This window comes from Notolabrus celidotus, chromosome 22, assembly GCF_009762535.1.
Source record: "Notolabrus celidotus isolate fNotCel1 chromosome 22, fNotCel1.pri, whole genome shotgun sequence".
Taxonomy (NCBI): domain Eukaryota; kingdom Metazoa; phylum Chordata; class Actinopteri; order Labriformes; family Labridae; genus Notolabrus; species Notolabrus celidotus.
In genome coordinates, this window is record NC_048293.1 from 26,342,490 (window position 1) to 26,361,931 (window position 19,442).

Consider the following 19,442-nt stretch of genomic DNA (forward strand, 5'->3'; position numbering starts at 1 on the left):
ACAAGAAACTCCAAATGTCGCGCTGTGGAAAGTCAGTCGTTTGAAGACAGAAAAAAGTAAGAACAGAGGTTTACACTTCAAAGACGAGACATGAAAGAAAACAGCAACACTTTTCTGTCTGATCTGAGAGAGCAGCCTCACACAATTACTGCACAGCTATGAGACCAGACAAACCAAATCTACACAGTGACAAAGCAAAAACAATTCCCAGCTACAAACACTTCAAATTAAAGGCTCTGCAGCCGGTTTGTTGAATGCACTCTGCAGTGGGTTGTCAGAGAGTCAAAGCTCACAGGAGCAGCATTTAGACAAACTGTCTCAACTGACAACCTCACAATAAAACCAGAGCAGTGAGATCTTTTATCTTTATTACAACTTTTGAGATTTTAGCGCTCTGTAATGTCGATGTAGGAGTATTTTTATGATCAAGATTCACACGTTAGCATGCTAGTGTGCTAGATGTTTAAGAGAGAAAGGCCAGGTGATGTCTATACTAATGTGAAGGCAGCTAAATGAATGAAGCACATGTCTTCCACAGAAGATTCCCTAGGGAGACAAAAAATGTATCATATCGTATCTTATTGAAACGTATTACATATTGTATTGTAATGTAATGTAACGTAACATATCGTAACGTGACATATCGTAACCAAACATATCGTAACCTAACATATATCGTAACATAAAGTAACATATTGTATCACAATGTAACATATCATAAGGAATTGTATTATGTAATGTATCACATTGTTATGTGACATAACGTATCGCAACCTAACATGTCGTAACCTAGCACATCGTAACCTAACATATTGTAACGTGACATATCGTAACCTAACATATCATAACCTAACATATCGTAACCTAACATATCGTAACGTGACATATCGTAACGTGACATATCGTAACGTGACATATCGTAACGTAACATATTGTAACGTAACATATCGTAACATAACATATCGTAACGTAACATATCGTAAATTAACATATCGTAACATATCGTAACGTAACATATCGTAACATAACATATCGTAACATATCGTAACGTAGTATATCGTAACATCGTAACATAACATATCGTAACATAACATATCGTATCATAACATATCGTATCATAACATATCGTATCATAACATATCGTATCATAACATATCGTATCATAACATATCGTATCATAACATATCGTATCATGACATATCTCATCATAACATATCGTAACATAACATATCATAACATATCGTAACATCGTAACATAACATATCGTATCATAACATATCGTAACGTAACATATCGTAACGTAACATATCGTAACATAAAATATCGTAACGTGACATAACATAACGTGACATATCGTAATGTTACATATCGTAACCCTAACATATCATAACGTAACATATCTTATCGTAACATAACATATTGTATCATAATGTAACACATAAGGAATTGTATTGTATTGTAATGTAATGTATCATATGGTTACATGACAAATCGTAATGTGACATATCTTAACGTGACATTTCCTTACGTGACAAATTATAATGTATTGCTTCATAATGTAACAAATCTTAACGAATCGTATTGTATCGTAATATATCGTAAGATATTTTAACATATCGTATCTTATTGTACTGTATTGTATTGTATTGTATCGTATGGTATTGTAACGTATTGTATCGTAACTTATTGTATCGTAACCTAACATTGTAACGTATTTTATCATATAGTATTGTATCATAACGTAACATTGTATTCTATAGTAATGTATTGTGTTGTACCACACCATATCATACCGTATTGCCACAGCCAAGTTGCATGACTAAGATAATACTCATATAAATAAACTAACCATATCAAAGTCTTCTCCACTCTTAATATTTGACTATGATATTGTCTCAGAGAACGTCTCATTCAGCGGTGGTGATTGAGCAGCACTGATATTTAATGAGGGGAAAATAACCGAACAGTCCCGTGAACCCCGTGACCTCGTTCCCAGGTCCTGTTTGGGAAAAGTTTCCTGCTGTAGCAGAAAACAGCGGCATGACTGTAGGCTGCAGGAAAGAAAACACGAGTCATAGAATTCAGTGCACAGGCTGTTATGTAATCATCATCATCATCATCATCATCCTCATCATCCTCCTGACCTTACGCTCAGCCCTGGAAAAACGCGGCAACACCCCAGAAGAATGCCGGTGAAAACATCAGCAGACACAGTCATTGTAGTAGAACACAGAGAATCAGAAATAACAGGCAGGTGGAGCCCGGGGCTCAGAGCAGAGAGAGAGGAATGCTGCTGCTTTTTATAGCTGCTCAGGAACCACAAACATTACATCTCACAGAAATAGACAACAATGGAAATGTGCCACATAAGCAGCTGAGGGAAATGTTAGCTGTTGTCATTAAGTTATCAAGACTTTGGAGCAAACTCACCAGACGAGTCAACGTTTAGCTCTGGTTTTAGGTTTCTGTATTTGCATAAAAGTCTACTTGACACAGGCTTAACTTTCTAATCCGGACAAAGCAGAGAATTAAATCAAATCATTTCATAGCGTGATAAAGCTGCATGTAAATTCCTAAGCTCTGACTCCGCCCTGCCTCCTCTTTAGGGGTTGAGATTTTGGAGTGGGTCTAAAATTGCATATCAGATCTGCGGCCTTTAAAAGCCTGTTAGGTGTGGACTCGAGTTTCACAGCGATGCTCCAACAATAGTATCACTTCTCCTCCTTGTGAGTCTGCAGCCAACTCCCTGTAGCCAAGGTGGGGTCCACATTCCTAACACAAGACGGAGGAACTATGTTTTCTTTAGCTTAACATACAGCTACTACGACTATTATCATACTCTGGCTCAGGCAGGGATTGTAATTTCGGTGGTATTTCTGCAGGATGTCTTACAAGTCTCCCTCCTGGCCTCTCTGTTCTGTTTTTAGAGAAGATGGTGAAGCAAAAGCTTGCAGAGTTAGTGATTTGTGTAGATGTGTGACTGGATTCTTGAACTACATTAACTTGTTGAACCTGTTGGAGGGAGAAAAAAACCTTCAGCTGATGAAAACACGTGCAAAAGCTGTTTCTGTGATGCTGAAACTCTCTTTTCACTTCTGAAGACGATGCAAAATGAAGTCAGTCTTGCTAACGTGGATGCACCTGTCCTCGCTGGTCACGTGACTCCTCCAAAACCCTGACCACAACAGAAATGAAAAGGTAAGTTGACGGATATGAGGCCTAAATACAGAAACTGCAACACAGCAGCCTACATTCTGAAGCCCACATACTCTTTGCAGAGCACAGTCTGTTTTCTGAAGAGGACCCAGTTTCCCAATAGCACCAGCCCACACGGACGCCTGTTCAGTTCAGCAAGGCCGCTGTGCTGAGATGGTGCAGCATTGTTTTGGTTATAAATACCTTTAAAAAAGCTTCTGTAGCTGCGACTTTAACAACAATCCTCATAACCCAATGTTCTCTCCGTGTTTGAGGAGTCATTTTTTTTGTAAACAGTTCCATTCCAGAGCTGCAGAGCATAACTCCAAACATATCTGCTTCCCCCATCTTGCAAAAACAGGAAATCACAACACTCCACCCGTCCCAGCGTGACACCATCTCCTCATCTCTCCGCCTCCCCTGATCCACTCAGGGGGAGAGATAGACTCTGTTCCAGGAGCCGTCGTCTTACACCGGGATTCGGGTTACAAAGTCTTCCTCAGAACAAATCAATCCCTCGAAACCTGCCTTCAAGGCCTGAAATTACAAGACGACAAGTAGGCTATCAACCTATTTTATCCAGCAGGATCTGGGTCTCTGTGGAGCTGCGTGTGCTCAGGTGGTTTCAGGGGCAGACAGAAGAGACTGTATAGAATGAAACTGGTGCCAAGGGCGCAGGATCTGTGTCAACTGTGAGACTCAGGAGTGCACCTCGTTCATCAAACATACAGTCCTTTAAGTTAAACCGCTTTGATGTATTCTTTTTATTCTACCAGAGGACTCAGGCATGGTCGAGAGGCTTTATGTAGTCCACAAGGGCAGACACACACACCACATGTAGCAACTAAGCTAGTATACAATCATGCTAGAAGTTATCTGATTCTGCAATTAAAGCTAAATGCAACGACTTGGGATGTTGAGAGATTTTCAACAAAGTGAGTCTCCTGGGTGGTTTCTTGGGAATATTCAAATGTCAAATCACAACAAACGTTATCACAAGCCGCCTTTCCAAACAGAGCAGGTCTAGACCCAACATCAAGACCGGATAAGATCCAGTCCCATCTTCCAGACAGGACTCAGTCTGATCTCATCTTAATCCACCATGAGCAGAGCACTTTGCAGCATTTAGCAAGTTACAGTGGCAAGGACAAACTTCCTTTAACAGGCAGAAACCTCCAGCAGGACCAGACTCATGTTAGACACACATCTGCTGAGACCGTACACCTGTCTGTTAAACCTGCAGCATAAAAATTAGGGATATGGATCAAACACATCAGAGTTGAGGCACTATCCAGTACTACACATCCAAGTAAAGGTAATACATAATAGATGAGTGATATTACATTAGTGGTGAGTTAATTAATGAATCAATGTGTTGGTAGGGTACTTAACAGAAGCGTGGTTGTTATAATTAATGGTGTAGCGGGTAAAGTTAGGCTTTCAGTGCAAAGTAAACAAATCTAACAAAGCAGCATGATGCTTATGGAAGAGAAATAGTCTGTTACTCTTTACTGTATTACTTTATTTTTTTAAAGGAAGCTAACACAACTGCTGAGCCAGAGTTAGCTAAAGGAGCTCATTTACATCCATGGTCCTTTGGCAGGAAGATCTAAGAACATAACATCCATCCATCCATCCATCCATCCATTATCTTGACCACTTATCTCGTTAGGGGTCACAGGGGGGCTGGAGCCAATCCCAGCTGACTTCAGGCGGAAGGCAGGGTACACCCTGGACAGGTCGCCAACCCATCACCGGGCAAACATGGAGAGACAGACAACCATTCACACACACAATTTTGAGTGACCAATTAACCTGGAGAGAATGTTTTTGGACTGTGGGAGGAAGTCTGAGTACCCGGAGAGAACCCATGCATGCACGGGGAGAACATGCAACCTCCACACAGAAAGGCACCTACTTAACCAGGGACTCGAACCAGGAACCAGGGACTTGCTGTGAGGCAACAGTGCTACCCACTACAGCACCATGCAGCCATACAAAATACAAACAATCTAAAAACAATACAAAACTCCACAACAGTATGTCACGTTAACACATTTATCTATAAGACTGATGTATACAAAGGTTACAGTCATCTCTTATAGATGCCCTGGTCTCCCTAGCATTGTTCCTGCAGAGTGTGTGCGTGTGATTTTAGACATTAGTAATGTCAACACAAACATCTGATCCCTGTTCCAGTGTGGACACATCAGGTAACTGTCATATAGTCAAGTCAAGTCCAGTAAATTCATATTTATTAATAAAGCACTTTTAAAAACAGCTCACTTTGACCACTATGATGTAAAACCAAGGAGACAACAAAAATGATCCAGATACAGACAAACAAGCTAAAGAAGGAGCGACTGCTGAACTCTGGATTCATGATAACTCTAAATGTACGAGTGTGAAATCTCTGCTTCAGATATCAAATTCAGAGAGCTGTCTCTCATCAAGTTCATTGACTGTTAACAAAAACATGCTGATTCAGTCTGCATCAACTTGAACTCTAGTCACCAGAAGCGTCCAATCAGAGCCCACAGAGCTGAGGACGCAGTCAACAACTACAATCCACATTGAGCTGAGATCCCTCAGTAATCTCCTCCGCCTCTCTGAGGACCGTGACGAAGCTTCGTTTGAGTTATAACGTTAAACCTCCTCGTCTGGTCTCTTATTGATACGAGCTCATACAGCCTCCAGGAGCTCTGCAGGCCGCCATGGTAATGTGGTCTGGATTCATGCCTCATCAGCAAGAAGTAGCAGACGGGCGGCGAGACTCAGGCCACATTCCACATCTGGACGCGATGAGCTCCAACCTCAACACCGACTTCCTCCCAATACTTTCACACAGCAGACCACTGGACCCTAGAAACTGATCTTCTCAGGCCCGCGGCAGAATGAAGCGATAGAGGACGGAGGAAGTCGTTTATTTTTGTGAGACGAATCCTCACAGCTGTGTCAGAAAGAAGGATTCAGGGACCGACAGCTCGACTGAAATATACTCACAATTTAAATATGTTAGAGGTCTGTGGACTGAACAATAAATGCAATAAATGTGCACATATATCAGCCATTTCTAAGTGAACATAGTGTGTGTATAGTTTGAATACTTTAGGTGTTTGTATTGTCATTTCTTTACCTTTTTTGTGCCTCCATCTTAATCCCTAGTTTGTTAAATTTCTCTGTTTTCCTGATCTGCTATGATTAGCAAACTTCCTCTTAGGGGGGTCAATAAAGTTCAGTCAATCTTATCTACTCCACAAGGAGAACTAAGCATCTTCAGATAGTATTATAGAGTAAATACGCTGTAGACAGGACCACAAACTAGCAACAGGAAGATAAATCAGCACTGTATTCCTCCCCAGGGAGAGCTGTTGAGCTGTGGTTGCAGCACAAAGCAGGAAAGAGTCAAAACATTGAGACAGGAAAAGTCAAAGAAGTGCGAGTCCTAGCATCAAAACATGAACAAGGCTAAATGTTAGGATCTGATATTCTCCCCAAAATCCACAGAAGGAGTCCCTGAGTGTTCAAACTTAGTAAGTGGGTGTTGTTTACACCAGTATTCAAATAGCAAACATGAGTGAATTAATAAAAGTAGATCAGGTGCTTCAGCTGCACACATCCAGAGAACAGCTGAATGCTTCTGTCTGCTAACAAAGCTGCAACAATTTATACCGGTCTGATACTGATATGACTCATATCGGACTGTGAGTGTGAAGGTCAAGAGGAGGTTCAGAACTGTTGTCTTTGTAGCGACGCACGTCCTTCAGGTCTGTTAGAGGAGGTCTGTGTCTGCAGGATTTGGGGGTTTTAGCTGGCTTTACTGCTTTAACTAATGGGATCTGCTGACAGGAGGTCTTTACGCAGCATGGACCTCGGCTTAGTCTGGAAAAGAACAGTTCAAAACATAAACTTAAAGTGACATCAGCTTTAGAGAGAGACTTAGAGAGCTAACAATCATACTGGACATCTTCAGCTTTCTGATATCTTGTAGCATATCCTGTTAGGACTCTGGGTTTGTGCTGAATGTTGCGACCCTGTGGACAAAGTGTTAACTCATGTCTCTTTGCTAATCTTGTACTTGAACTTGTGTCTTATCTTGCAGTCTTCAAGGAACTCCCTGAGGATCTGATGTACCTCTCTTGGTCTGAAATCTACCCGGTGACAGTGGTTACAAGAAGTGACTCATAACTAGAGAAATATCAGTCTTGTTGCTGATGGTCTTATCTCACACTGAATTAAAGGCTGATATTTACCGAGCTCCTGAAGTCCCAAAAAGAAATCTCCAACCTCTCCATTTAGTTCAGATGTGTATTGTCAACATAAAGCCAAATGGGGGACACCAATTTAATTAAGTTGTACTTGATATTATAGCTGCTCTTGTAGACATGGTTCTGTTATCAGCAGAAATCATCTGCAGACAGACACGCCCCCTTATCGAACATCACTCACTGATTGGACGCTGCAGCAGCTGGGACTTCTCTCAAACTTCACATCACCTGATTAAATAACGGCGACAAGACGGACCTCAAAACGGTCCCTAAGATCATAAACATACATCAGTTTCTAAACAGTCGGTATGTGATGAGCTGTGATTAAAAACTGTTTGATGTGAGTTTTAAACACAAAATACTGAACTTAAGGTGACATATCACGCTTTTTCATCAATATATATTGGTCTAAGAGGTCCCCAAAACATGTCTTTAAAGTTTATGCTCAAAAAAACACTTTGAAATCAGATTTTGGTCTGCCTGAAAAGCCCTCTTCATCAGCCCTTCTCAGAACACTCCGTTTTCCCTCTGACCACGCCCCCTCAGGAAGTGGGTGTGGCCTCGGCTGTCCAGCACGTTGATCTAATGTTTACATGTTGGCTGAATATACACGGCTGCTTAGAGATCACGCTACTTCAACCCTCTGAATCTGATCCAGAATCTGATCCTGACGGAGAGGCGCTTGCAGCAGGACCTTTCTGAACCATTGGTCACAGATTTAGTGTTTCTTGTTGTTTTATTTATCAGTATGGAGACGTGTGTCTTGGTACACAGCTACAGCTAGGACATGTAGCTATGTGGCTATGCTAACTAGCGCTAGCACTTTTCCACGACAAATAAAATCATCCACTAGATCTTCAAATCTGCAGACGTGGGGAGTAAAACCGACCTCTACCAGAAAGGCAGCAGGACCTTTCTGAAGGATTGGTCACAGATTTTGTTACTTGTTGTTTTATTTGTTAGTATGTAGACGTTTGTCTTGGTATACAGCTACAGCTACAGCTACGACAAGTAGCTATGTAGCTATGCTAACTAGCGCTAGCACTTTTCCATGATAAATAAAAATCATCCACTAGATCTTCAAATCTGCAGACGTGGGGAGTAAAACTGACCTTTGTGTTTATTAAGACAGCCTACAACTAGCATGCCTCCCTCCTAAGCTCCTTGTTAGCACACATGTGTGCAGGTAATGAAAAACAGAGGAGGGGTTGAGTTGTATTTTATACAGTCTATGGGCTGAAAAAGCTCCGAGCTCTGACTTCCTGTTACAAACCGGATGGCGTTGTGACGTATGAAAAACACTGAAGTCTGAAACGGCTGGTTTCACACACATTTACAGAAAGGTGGAGAAATCAGAACAGGGGCAGAATGGATTATTTTCATTCTCGGGGGGTTTGTAGACAGGGACACATATTTCAGGTAGAGAACCATTAAAAAGTCCATTTTGCATGATATGTCACCTTTAAAAGCAAAATCCTAAAATCAATGTAACAGAGGATAACTGTAGCTTTTTATTTTTATCTTTTTGTTTATTTCAGATTCACTGAATAAAGAAATAGAGTCATGAAGTCAAATTTTTTAGGGCGACTTCAGGAGCTTTGTAGATATTTACTGCAGAATGGTATATTAGTCAGTGATACCTGTCCTGATAATCTGAGTCTTTAAAGGTATTGGTTTCTGATGCTGTCAAATAAACTCAGAGGATTAACCCTCCTGTTATGTTGCGGGTCAAATTGACCCTTTTTAAAGTCTAAACCAGCTAAATGCAGCATAAAAATCTGGGCAGCATGTGACAGAAGAGGTGTCGAGTTAATTTATCAACATCACTTCATAAAAAAATAAAATAAAATAAATAAAAAATAAAAATCTATGTCATGTAAAACTAATGCATTTGTATTCAGGGCTTTCCAATGAAAGTTTTAACATAATTTTAATGTAAAACGAGTGAGTTATCCTCATTGAACCATGATCTGTGAGAATTAAAGAACACCAATGGACTAAATATTGATTTAAATGGTTAGTAATGGAGTTAAAATTTTGATTTAAAAAATGTGTATTGGGATTTTTGGGGTTCTGACACTTTTGGATAATTGAATATCAAATTGACCCGGGAACATTATTACTGTTCCAGAGAAACGAACATAACAGGAGGGTTAAAGGTGTGAAAGAGTTGCTTCCAAAATGTTGAAAACAAGCAGAAGAAGGGGGCACAGAAGTTCTTTCTTTTAGCATATATTCTTCCTTACAGTCTTCTGTTAGCATCTTAGTTTCGTCTGCTCTGTTGACATTAGCGTGTCTGTTATTTACCTTCCTCTGAGAGCTCTGACCTGAACTGAACCGAGCACCAACAGGAACCAAAGACAACTTAGGCTGCTGTGTCACAGTGACCTAGATTTGGAAGCAAGTCTGCATCTTCTGGCTCATCTCCTCGACTCATAAGAGTGATTATATTCCCTTTACCTGAAACAATAAACGTGTCTTATTGCCTTGCGTCTCTGTGCCTCCATGATGATGATGCAAGAAAGGCGTATGGGCGATGTATGATGCAACTGCACAGCCTCAGAGTTGGGGATCTAAGAGTTAATGTGTGAGTAAAATGTCAGCGCCTGCTTTAGTCCAGATGATTGTTCATGTGAAGTTAATCTGATAAACCTCCACAGTGAATGTTTGAACCAGAGGAACACTCATATCATCCAGCATGACTTATCAGGTCACAGTGTTATGTAACATCAAATGTCCATTAGTCTTCTATATGCTCTCTCTGCAGCGGCTTCGGAAAGTCTGTCAGCTCTTAGCACAGGGTTTTTCTGGATGTACATCACACACACACACTCACACACACACACACTCTGTCGTTCTGCCTCACTCAGCAGATGGAGGTTCAGTTCTCAGGCCTGCCTCACAAACACTCAGGTCTGAAACAGCATCAGAGAGCTTCCCCTCCCACAGATACACAACATGACAAAGGGAGTTAACACTGACACAGCGATGAAAGAGGGAGGAGTGGTTGGAAAATCCCGAATGTAACAACTGAATCAGAAAATCAGCTCTGCAGAAATATCCCCTGAACTCCTGATGTGCAGGAAAAAAGAGCCTCGACTTTAAATCGCCTGTTCGTGACGACGAGCTCCACATTCAGCAGAAAGCATCACAAATTATCTTTCTGTCGATAATGTGGGTGGCTCGCTGTTATTTGTCCACGGTGTGGAAATTTGGCGGTGTTTTTGGTTGCTTCCGCCTGACAGACCCTGCAGGGGAAATCACCAGACGCCCACCTTTACAGGAATCGGCTCTGCACCGATAGTTCACCATGAAAACACACCAACATGCCACCCTGTTTGAGAGAAGCTGCTCTGCCTCCAGGAGAAATCAAACCACAGATCTGAAATGTTTCAAATCAAGCTTTCATGCTGCTGTCGGTGCAACATGGCTCATAACACGGCTCATTTCAAACGTTTCTTTTGTTCATTCAACTTGTAAAATGTTGGACAAATTAATACTCAATATTTAATAATATACTGTCTGCCTGAAATGCTGCTCACATGTTGTGTCTAAGCTGTAGCGCAGCCATCCGCCACTAGCTTTGGCTGTAGCTCTGGTTAATTGCTACTGCCATAATGGCCATAACGGTATAAAGCTCTACTACCTGGATGTAAACAAGCACGTATGACAGATGGCATCTTGTAATGTAGTGTAGTTTGTTAGTATTTGGTGATATAGTTGTACATAAGGCGTTTTTCAACCAGAGGAACTTTACCCCTGAACTACGTGCATTTCTACCGGTGGACCCAGGGTCTAAATTTAGTTCAGGGGTAGATAATCTCCCCCCTAAAAAGCCCCTGCTAGCAGGGTAGTACTTTTCAAAGGTCCCGGGACTTTCAGGGGGCAGGGCCTGCAATGCTGAATGTGTCTGATTGGTAGATTAACCGCAGTGTTTTTATTCCGCCCTCCGCCCACAATAACATCACACACATCTGTGATTCACTTGATTTAGCAGCTTGTAACAGTAGTCTTCTCTCAGCCCACCGTGAATGCGTCTCTCCCGGTGTTCCGGTTTTAAAAGTGACCCTGTAAACTGGAGACCTTCAGCTGAACGAGTCAGTGTTTGTGGAGTTTACACAGCTTGTTGAAACACTGTCTGGTTACGTGAACGGTGCAAAGGATAACCAGCACAGACATGTGGACATTAACCTGCAAGGAGGACAGAAGCTGGTGGTGCTAGCTCTGCTAATGTTAGCCACAAATTAGACATTGTTTGAAGACTCTGTGATCCTGTGTTTAGCTGTTTTCTGAGTGTTTTCTTACCTGTAGATGAGTCAGTTAGTCGGAATTTAAATTCCCATTTAAACGACTAGGAATTAGCCACTTCAGCACGTCTCTCTTGTGACAATATGAAGTGTGCTGAAGTTGATTTAGCTAAAGCTTTGAACGTGGATTTGCATTTCTCTTTTCCAACATAACCTGTAGCTCAATACTCAAAGCAGTTAATTATTGACCCCTTTAAGGTTAGGCTCCAGTTGCTAGTTAGCTAGTTAGCCTTTCATGAGGAATTTTGCAGCTTTTGTTGAAGCAGATGAACACATTGATGAATCTTTTTAACTTCTGGGCTCATGTCTTTGGATTTGAGAAGACTTAAAAGGTATTTCTAAGCTAATAGAGTGTCCACACCTGTCACACTACCTCAGATCGTCTCCAGCACACACCTAAATTTAAACCTCATTCTTCATTATCAGACTGTGACCAGGACACGCTGATTCAGAGAACACACAGGATGAAGACATATGAGTGTGAGGAAGAATAAGGGGAGTCGAAGGTTTTGAAGGGAAGAGCCAAATGACCTGCCGTGTCTTCTTTTGCACTCGATCACCGTGAAACCCCCGCTCCTCTTCAGAGCTTAATAAATATCACAAACTGTAATGTGAGGGAGTTTTGGCACACGGCCCAGTCATCATCATCAACCATCTCTGCAACACGACTGACATCCGACCAGACATCCTGCACCAGAAACTCACCCAGCTCACAGTGCCGGCCTCCATCTGTCAGTGGATCACCAACTTCCTGACGGACAGGAGACAGCAGGTGAGGCTGGGGAGCATCAAATCCAGCACCCGGACCATCAGCACTGGCGCCCCACAGGGATGTGTTCTCTCCCCACTGCTCTTCTCCCTCTACACCAATGACTGCACCTCAGGAGACCCCTCGGTGAAACTCCTGAAGTTTGCAGACGACACCACCGTCATCGGTCTCATCCAGGACGGAGACGAGTCTGCTTACAGACAGGAGGTGGAACAGCTGGCCCTCTGGTGTAGTCAGAACCATCTGGAGCTGAACCCGCTCAAGACGGTAGAGATGACAGTGGACTTCAGGAGAAGCCCCCCCCCACTCCCCCCCCTCACCATCCTGAACAGCACTGTGTCTACTGTGGACTCTTTCAGGTTCCTGGGATCCACTATTTCCCGGGACCTGAGGTGGACCTCCCACATAGACACAATCAGAAAAAAGGCCCAGCAGAGGATGTACTTCCTGCGTCAGCTCAGGAAGTTCAACCTGCCCCAGGAGCTGCTGATCATGTTCTACACCTCCATCATCCAGTCTGTTCTGTGTACCTCCATCACTGTCTGGTTTGGCTCTGCAACCAAACTAGACAAACACAGACTGCAGCGGACTATAAGGACTGCAGAGAAAATCATCGGTGTCGACCTGCCCCCCATCCAGGACTTGTACCGGTCCCGGGCCAGGAAACGGGCAGGGAGCATTACCGCTGACCCCTCACACCCTGGACACAAATTCTTCAAACTCCTCCCCTCCGGCAGGCGCTACAGATCACTGTGCGCCAAAACAACCCGCCATAAGAACAGTTTCTTCCCCCAGGCTGTCACTCTGATGAACACTAAACCATAACAGTGTCATACCTGTCAGATAAATACTCTCTGTAAATATACATGTAGATACACAATGCAACAATTCTCAAGCAGAATTCCATATTTCTATTTTTTGTATTATTTAACTTCTATTTTATAATGTAAAACTACCTCTGCAACTCACCACTGCACTTTATCATATTATTTTAGCCTGTACATATTAGTCAAGCTATTTGTTGTTTCTTTGTATTTATAGCTAAGGTTATTGTTATTATATTTTCATTTTATTTTTTATTGTAGTTCTTATTCTTATTCTTATTCCTATTCTTATGCCTTGTACAAAGAGAGCACAGTTTACCAAAGTCAAATTCCTTGTGTGTTCAAGCATACTTGGCGAATAAAGCTGATTCTGATTCTGATTCTGATTCTGATTCTGATTCTGATTCTGAAAAGAAGAAGAAGAAGTGCTCTTTTTTGGTTTTGATGTTTTGTGGTCATCTGTTTAAGATACAAACTGCTCTCTGTTTGCTTCTCTTCATCTCTTTGTGCATCCTCCCTGTCCTCAGATGTTAGCCGCCAACATCCGTCTTTACGTCTGAGTCCTCCTGCTTTGCAAATAAAGCCCACCTTAAAGACAACAATAACTTTGGAAGGACAGCTTTGCAGTAAAGGGCGTTACCTGGAACAGCCAGAGCCACAAACCATGACGTGAAAACATAAGCCCCTTTCAAAATAAAAGCCCTGCAACTCTGAACACATCTAGAAATTTAGCAAAGGACATGAATATGAGTGAATCAGTAGAATTCATAGCAGGCTAGTGGACATGTTGATGAAGCTGCAGGGAGTGTTGCTACTTTCCTGAATAAGTCCAGTGTAGTCAAAACCGACCGTGCTGTGATTAGCTTGGACCAACCACAAGACTTTCCCATGTGCAGCCAAATGTCAGCCAAGTTTTGGCACCAACACCTAACCAAGCACATGGTGAATTATGTGCATGGTTGAGTTGAAGAAAGATCATTGTTTAGTTGAAGCACTGCAGCACAATAGCATGGAATAGGTGGAAAAAAAACACAACACAGAGTAGCTGCTTTGTTGGGCTGAACAATCTATCATTTGACCATCACACAGCTGTGACGCACACGTGCACAGAAGTCACATCGCAGGATGTCAGATGACCTGAAGCACGTCATGCTGTCACAAGTTAATCCTTCTCCATGATTAATCTGCAATAAAAGTCAGTCTGATGTCACTTTAATGCAGCCAAGCCTCTCACTTAAACACAGAGAACTGACCGCTGTGCATGCAGAGTCTGTATCTGTGTCACATGACTGCAAAATGTAAACATGCACGCGATGCTGCTGCAATCACAGATGCTCAGATTAATCCTGCGCTCTATCAAATCACTGCCCCTCTTTATTAAAATAACACACAAGATTGAAGAGCATGCTTTATCAGCTGATGCTAGCTCCCAAATCAGGAGATGAATATGTGTTTGTGGAGTTGCATTGTGGGAAATGTAGGCAGATGTATGTATAATCTCAAAAGGATATTGCTCATCAGCTGTGACCCTTTACTAAACCGTTCATCGTGAGTCTGCTGGAGGATTCTGAACGTTTGTATTCTGGTGCTAATTCTACTCTTTCAGTTACAATCATTTCAGTGGGTCGTTCTCCTTCCTGCCAAGTCTCAAGGCTTATTCATAGTATATTGAAATGAGATGTTCTTACAGTCTATGCTTGGCCCTTTTTCTTGCAACAAGATGCAAAAAAAGAGACTCATGTTCAGTTTATTTCATAAAGGTTGACGGACGTGAGGCGTGTTGACTGCGAGACGTGTTGCTATTGACCAGCCTGGATTCACCAAATACAACACGGAGACACTGAATGTCCCAAGATACCAAACTGCTGACACGTCAACATCACGGGCCGACTCTCACCTTCAAGTGACCAGCTCCAACGGGAGGAGACTGGTTCTCCTTTCATCTCACATTCACGGCTTTGAAAGACACGGCCCGGTCGTCCTTTCATAAGAACAGAAGAGGAGGGACGTTTCTGTTCATTATCAAGGCAGTAAATTCAACCTGTGCTTAGTCAACAGGGAGTCAGAATGAAGAGATGTTATGAAAGCTTTTTCAATCCCTGTCAGATCTGATAATTGCTGCTGTAATGTTAGCAGTTGTATTCTCCATGCATTAAAAAGAAAAGCTGTGACTTCTGCTCGTCTGTAATAAATATGATGATGACACCTGCTTGTCTACCTGCCTGTGTGTGCACTCACATCTCTCCAAGCTAGCCGGCTAGCTAGTGTCACATGAGGGGGCTGGGCATTCTGTAGCTAGCTTTCTGAAAGTTGTCTAGTTTCAGCCTCTTCAGCATGAATCAGTCCGAGTATGATGATGACGAAACACTCACAAAACCGGTCTGTCTCTTTTGAGTTTAAATAAGTCAATAACATGAACTGTTTGGACGTAAACAAAGCTGAGTAGATGTTTCAACTCTCTAGGACATCAGCAGGTTGCTGTCTTGCATCAATGCATGCAAAAGTGTTTTTCTTTGCACTCATTCTGCAGAAAGATTCTAAAAAACAGGAGGTATAGAGTCCATACCTCTACTGACAGGTGCCTCAGTTGCCCATAATGCATTGCTGCCATGAGAAATATTTGAGTTAAGGGTGTAGATCTTGTGGCTTCTTTCTAATTTCCTGTTTAAGACTTCCTGTTTTTGTATTTCATGTAACTTAACTTTATAAGGACAATAACTTCTTTAAGTGGGGAGAAGTTGTGAATGTAAACTGGGTTAAGCTTCTACTACACACTTTGAGTCGATATGGAAAGTGTAGGACATCCTGAGCTAAACTATAAGCCATGAGGGGAAGTCAGTGCATCAAAATATTCCTCTAATACCTGTGATAATTAAGAGCAAACAGAGGGTGGGACTTTTCTTTAAGATTCGGCTCATGTCTATGCTGTTGAACATATCAAATCAACCTTTACACTCAAGTTTGGTCTCCTCCGGGTGGGCTTCTGTAAAAACAACATGTTATGCTAAAAATACCTCAGAGCTCTGGGATCATGAATCTGTTAGATAATCCCTGGAATTGGGACAGGCATTAATCCCCCCCCTCCTGCCCCTCCACCCATACGCCATGCTCACATAGTGGGCAACAACACTACAAACAAACCTACAACAAAACAAACACAACATGCTCCAGGCCTGGACTACTGGAGGAGGGGAAATGAAGAAGTTTGTTGGTGGTTTGGTTTTTTGGTGAGGGGGAGCCGTCAGCCTCAGTGTGGGCTCAGAGATGTCCTCAAGAGTTAGTTTGGTGTCTGTGGGAGGAGGGAGGGTGTGTCTGCAGGGCCCTGATGCAGCACCACAGATTTGACAGCTGTGTTTATATGTGAGGAGAGAACTACAACCGGACAATAGCAGGCTGGAAAAACACCCTGATGAGTTCAATGTTGTTTGTAGCATTTTTCAGTTTTTCTATCTTATGATTGTTGCATTTCTCTGTCCCTGTGTTTCATGTTTGTTGCATTTTCTGTTGTTGTATTCTCTGTTTGTTGCATTTTTCTGTTCCTGTGTTTCATCTTTGTTGCATTTCCAGTTGTTGTATTTCATGCATATTTTGTATGGTTGTTTTATGTGGACACCAGGAAGAGTAGCTGCTGCATTAGTGTCAGCTAATGGGGCTCTGAATAAAGGAATGAACATGGGAAACCAGAGAAAGTGATGTGAGATGCTTGCAGATTTTAAGTGATCTGCATGCACACGCCAAACACACACACACACACACACACACACACACACACACACACACACACACATAACTATAACATGTATAGAGAGCTCAGCTTACTCGTTTTTCACGCATCTGGTCTCACTGAAGACCTTATCGAGCTGGACCACAGCCTGCCCCAGGAACACATCCAGCCCGATGAGAGCTCGGTGCATGACGGTGAGGACCAGCTCGTTGCTCCCGGCCGGATAGCTCTGCAGCACGCCGGGCTGCAGCTCGAACGAGCACTCCTCCCTCCACTCGGGCTCCGTGGTCTTCTCCGCCACGCCGGTGGAGTACTTCTCCTTCCCGACCTGGATGATGGTGTACACGTCGCTGGTGCCGTGTTTGCCCTTGCCTCGTAAGCCCCTGCCTCTTAGCACCGTCACCTGGACGTGTGTCGGTACCCATTTCTGGTCCTCCTCCACGGTTAGAGAGGACATGTCCCTGTCACCCCCCACCCTCCTCCTCCTCCTCCTGCAGACAGACCGACCTGCGAGGCGAGGCAGCCGGGGTGAGGTGTTGGTGGTGTCCGCCGCTTCCTCCCTGCGTCTGCAGTCACATCAGCTCCGGGGTCGGTGCCGCATTATGGCTGTGGAGCGTCTCTGCAAAGTTCCCCCCCTGTCCCCGGTTGTTTGTGGCCCTGGCTCTCTGCAGCAGCGTCCGTCCGTCCCTGCCTCTCTCCTCCCCGCCGTGTCCGGGCCTCTCTGCGGGCAGCGACGTCACGCCTCTATCCTCCTTCTTCTGCAGGACGAGGAAGTTCAGATCCGACACAGCAGCACATGGGCTGTCTGTGCAAACACAACAATAAGAGTGTGTGCAGGAATGTAGGGCGTGATATCAATGCCATCCAAATGAACTGCACTCCTCTAAGAATGTAACACTCTGCTGCTTTTGGCTGTGATGGCGGTCCGGTCTGCAGAGACCCTGAAGGAGGGCCTCTAAAAACCTCCAAAAACACTCCTTTAACATCTCCATGAAACGACAATGAGGCTGTTTGAAGTTTTCCTTGTGTGTTTACAGCAACATAAAATGCTTTATTATCTCCTAAAGTATTAATATGTGATATCAGGCTGGTACAAATTAACATTTGAGCATAAACCACTAATTAAATACTTAATTTATCACAAAAAAGGGTACTAATAAATTAAAATAAAGCCCAAGGTCAAAGTATTTTTTATGTCTGAAAAACATCTAAATCCTGTGAGGAATCTCAGCAATCCAATTCAAAGTTTAATCCAAAAGCAAGGAGACTTTGAAGTCTTAGAAACTTTCACCAAATACAGTTACCTTCTGGGTTCTGGATACTTTACATGCAAAGACACTGAGAGACATAAATTATCACATTTGAGGACCTTAAATGATAAACAATAATCTCAAAGTGGCTTCAAACTCACTTAAATGTAGAAATGAAGCTCAAAGTAGTTTTTTCTTTTCATGGGCAAATGGATTCCTTCAATAAAGGTTGGGGTTTTCCACTTCAGCACATTGTTTGTAAAAGTAGACTTTATTTTTGCACATTTGGATCTATGGCCTTTAAACTAACGGTCCAATCTGAAACACACGTTGAACATACAGATCAGAGGGTACAGATCCATGAAGTTGGTCCAGTCTACGGTGCTACATCTTCTTTCCTTTGACTTACTGTGAATATAATAATCATATCCTCTTTCTTCTGCAGGACGAGGAAGTTCAGATCAGACACAGCAGCACATGGGCTGTCTGTGCAAACACAACAATAAGAGTGTGCGCAGGAATGTAGGGCGTGATATCACTGCCTGCTTTTATTCCACCAAATGAACTGCACTCCTCTAAGAATGTAACACTCTGCTGCTTTTGGCCGTGATGGCGGTCCAGTCTGCAGAGACCCTGAAGGAGGGCCTCTAAAAACACTCCTTTAACATCTCCATGAAACAACAATGAGGCTGTCTGAAGTTTCCCTTGTGCGTTTACAGCTAAATAAAACTTCCCAAAGTTATATGTGACATCAGGCTCCTACACATTTTAGCATAAACCACTAATTAGTTTAATTTATCACTAAAAAAGGGCACTGAGACATTAAAACTCAGCCCAAGGTCAAAGTAATTTTTATGTCCTAAAAACCTCTAAACCCTGTGAGGAATCTCAGCAATCCAAATCAAAGATTAATCCAAAAGCAAGGGGACTTTGAAGTCTTAGAAACTTTCACCAAATACAGTTACCTTCTGGATTCTGGATACTTTTCACGATAAGACACTGAGAGACGTAAATGATCACAATGAGGACCTAAAATCAGAGATAAAACATCAAAGTGGCTTCAAATTGACTTACATGTTGAACTGAAGCTCAAAGTAGTCGTTTC

At 42.6% G+C, this 19,442-nt stretch overlaps 1 protein-coding gene across 4 annotated transcripts in view; it reads right to left on the reverse strand.

Annotated features, from left to right (window-relative positions):
* Positions 1-18,862, reverse strand: part of rab11fip5a (RAB11 family interacting protein 5a (class I)) — a 40,681-nt gene extending 21,819 nt beyond the window's left edge. For 2 of the 4 annotated variants that reach the window (XM_034674705.1, XM_034674706.1), the window contains exon 1: positions 17,183-18,104. In XM_034674705.1, coding sequence (XP_034530596.1) covers positions 17,183-17,544 — 362 coding nt within the window. In that variant the 5' untranslated portion in view covers positions 17,545-18,104. Of the gene's footprint in view, positions 1-17,182; positions 18,106-18,746 lie in introns of those variants that run through there. The other 2 variants (XM_034674704.1, XM_034674703.1) reach the window with 2 other exon arrangements.
* Between the last annotated feature and the right edge of the window lie 580 nt (positions 18,863-19,442).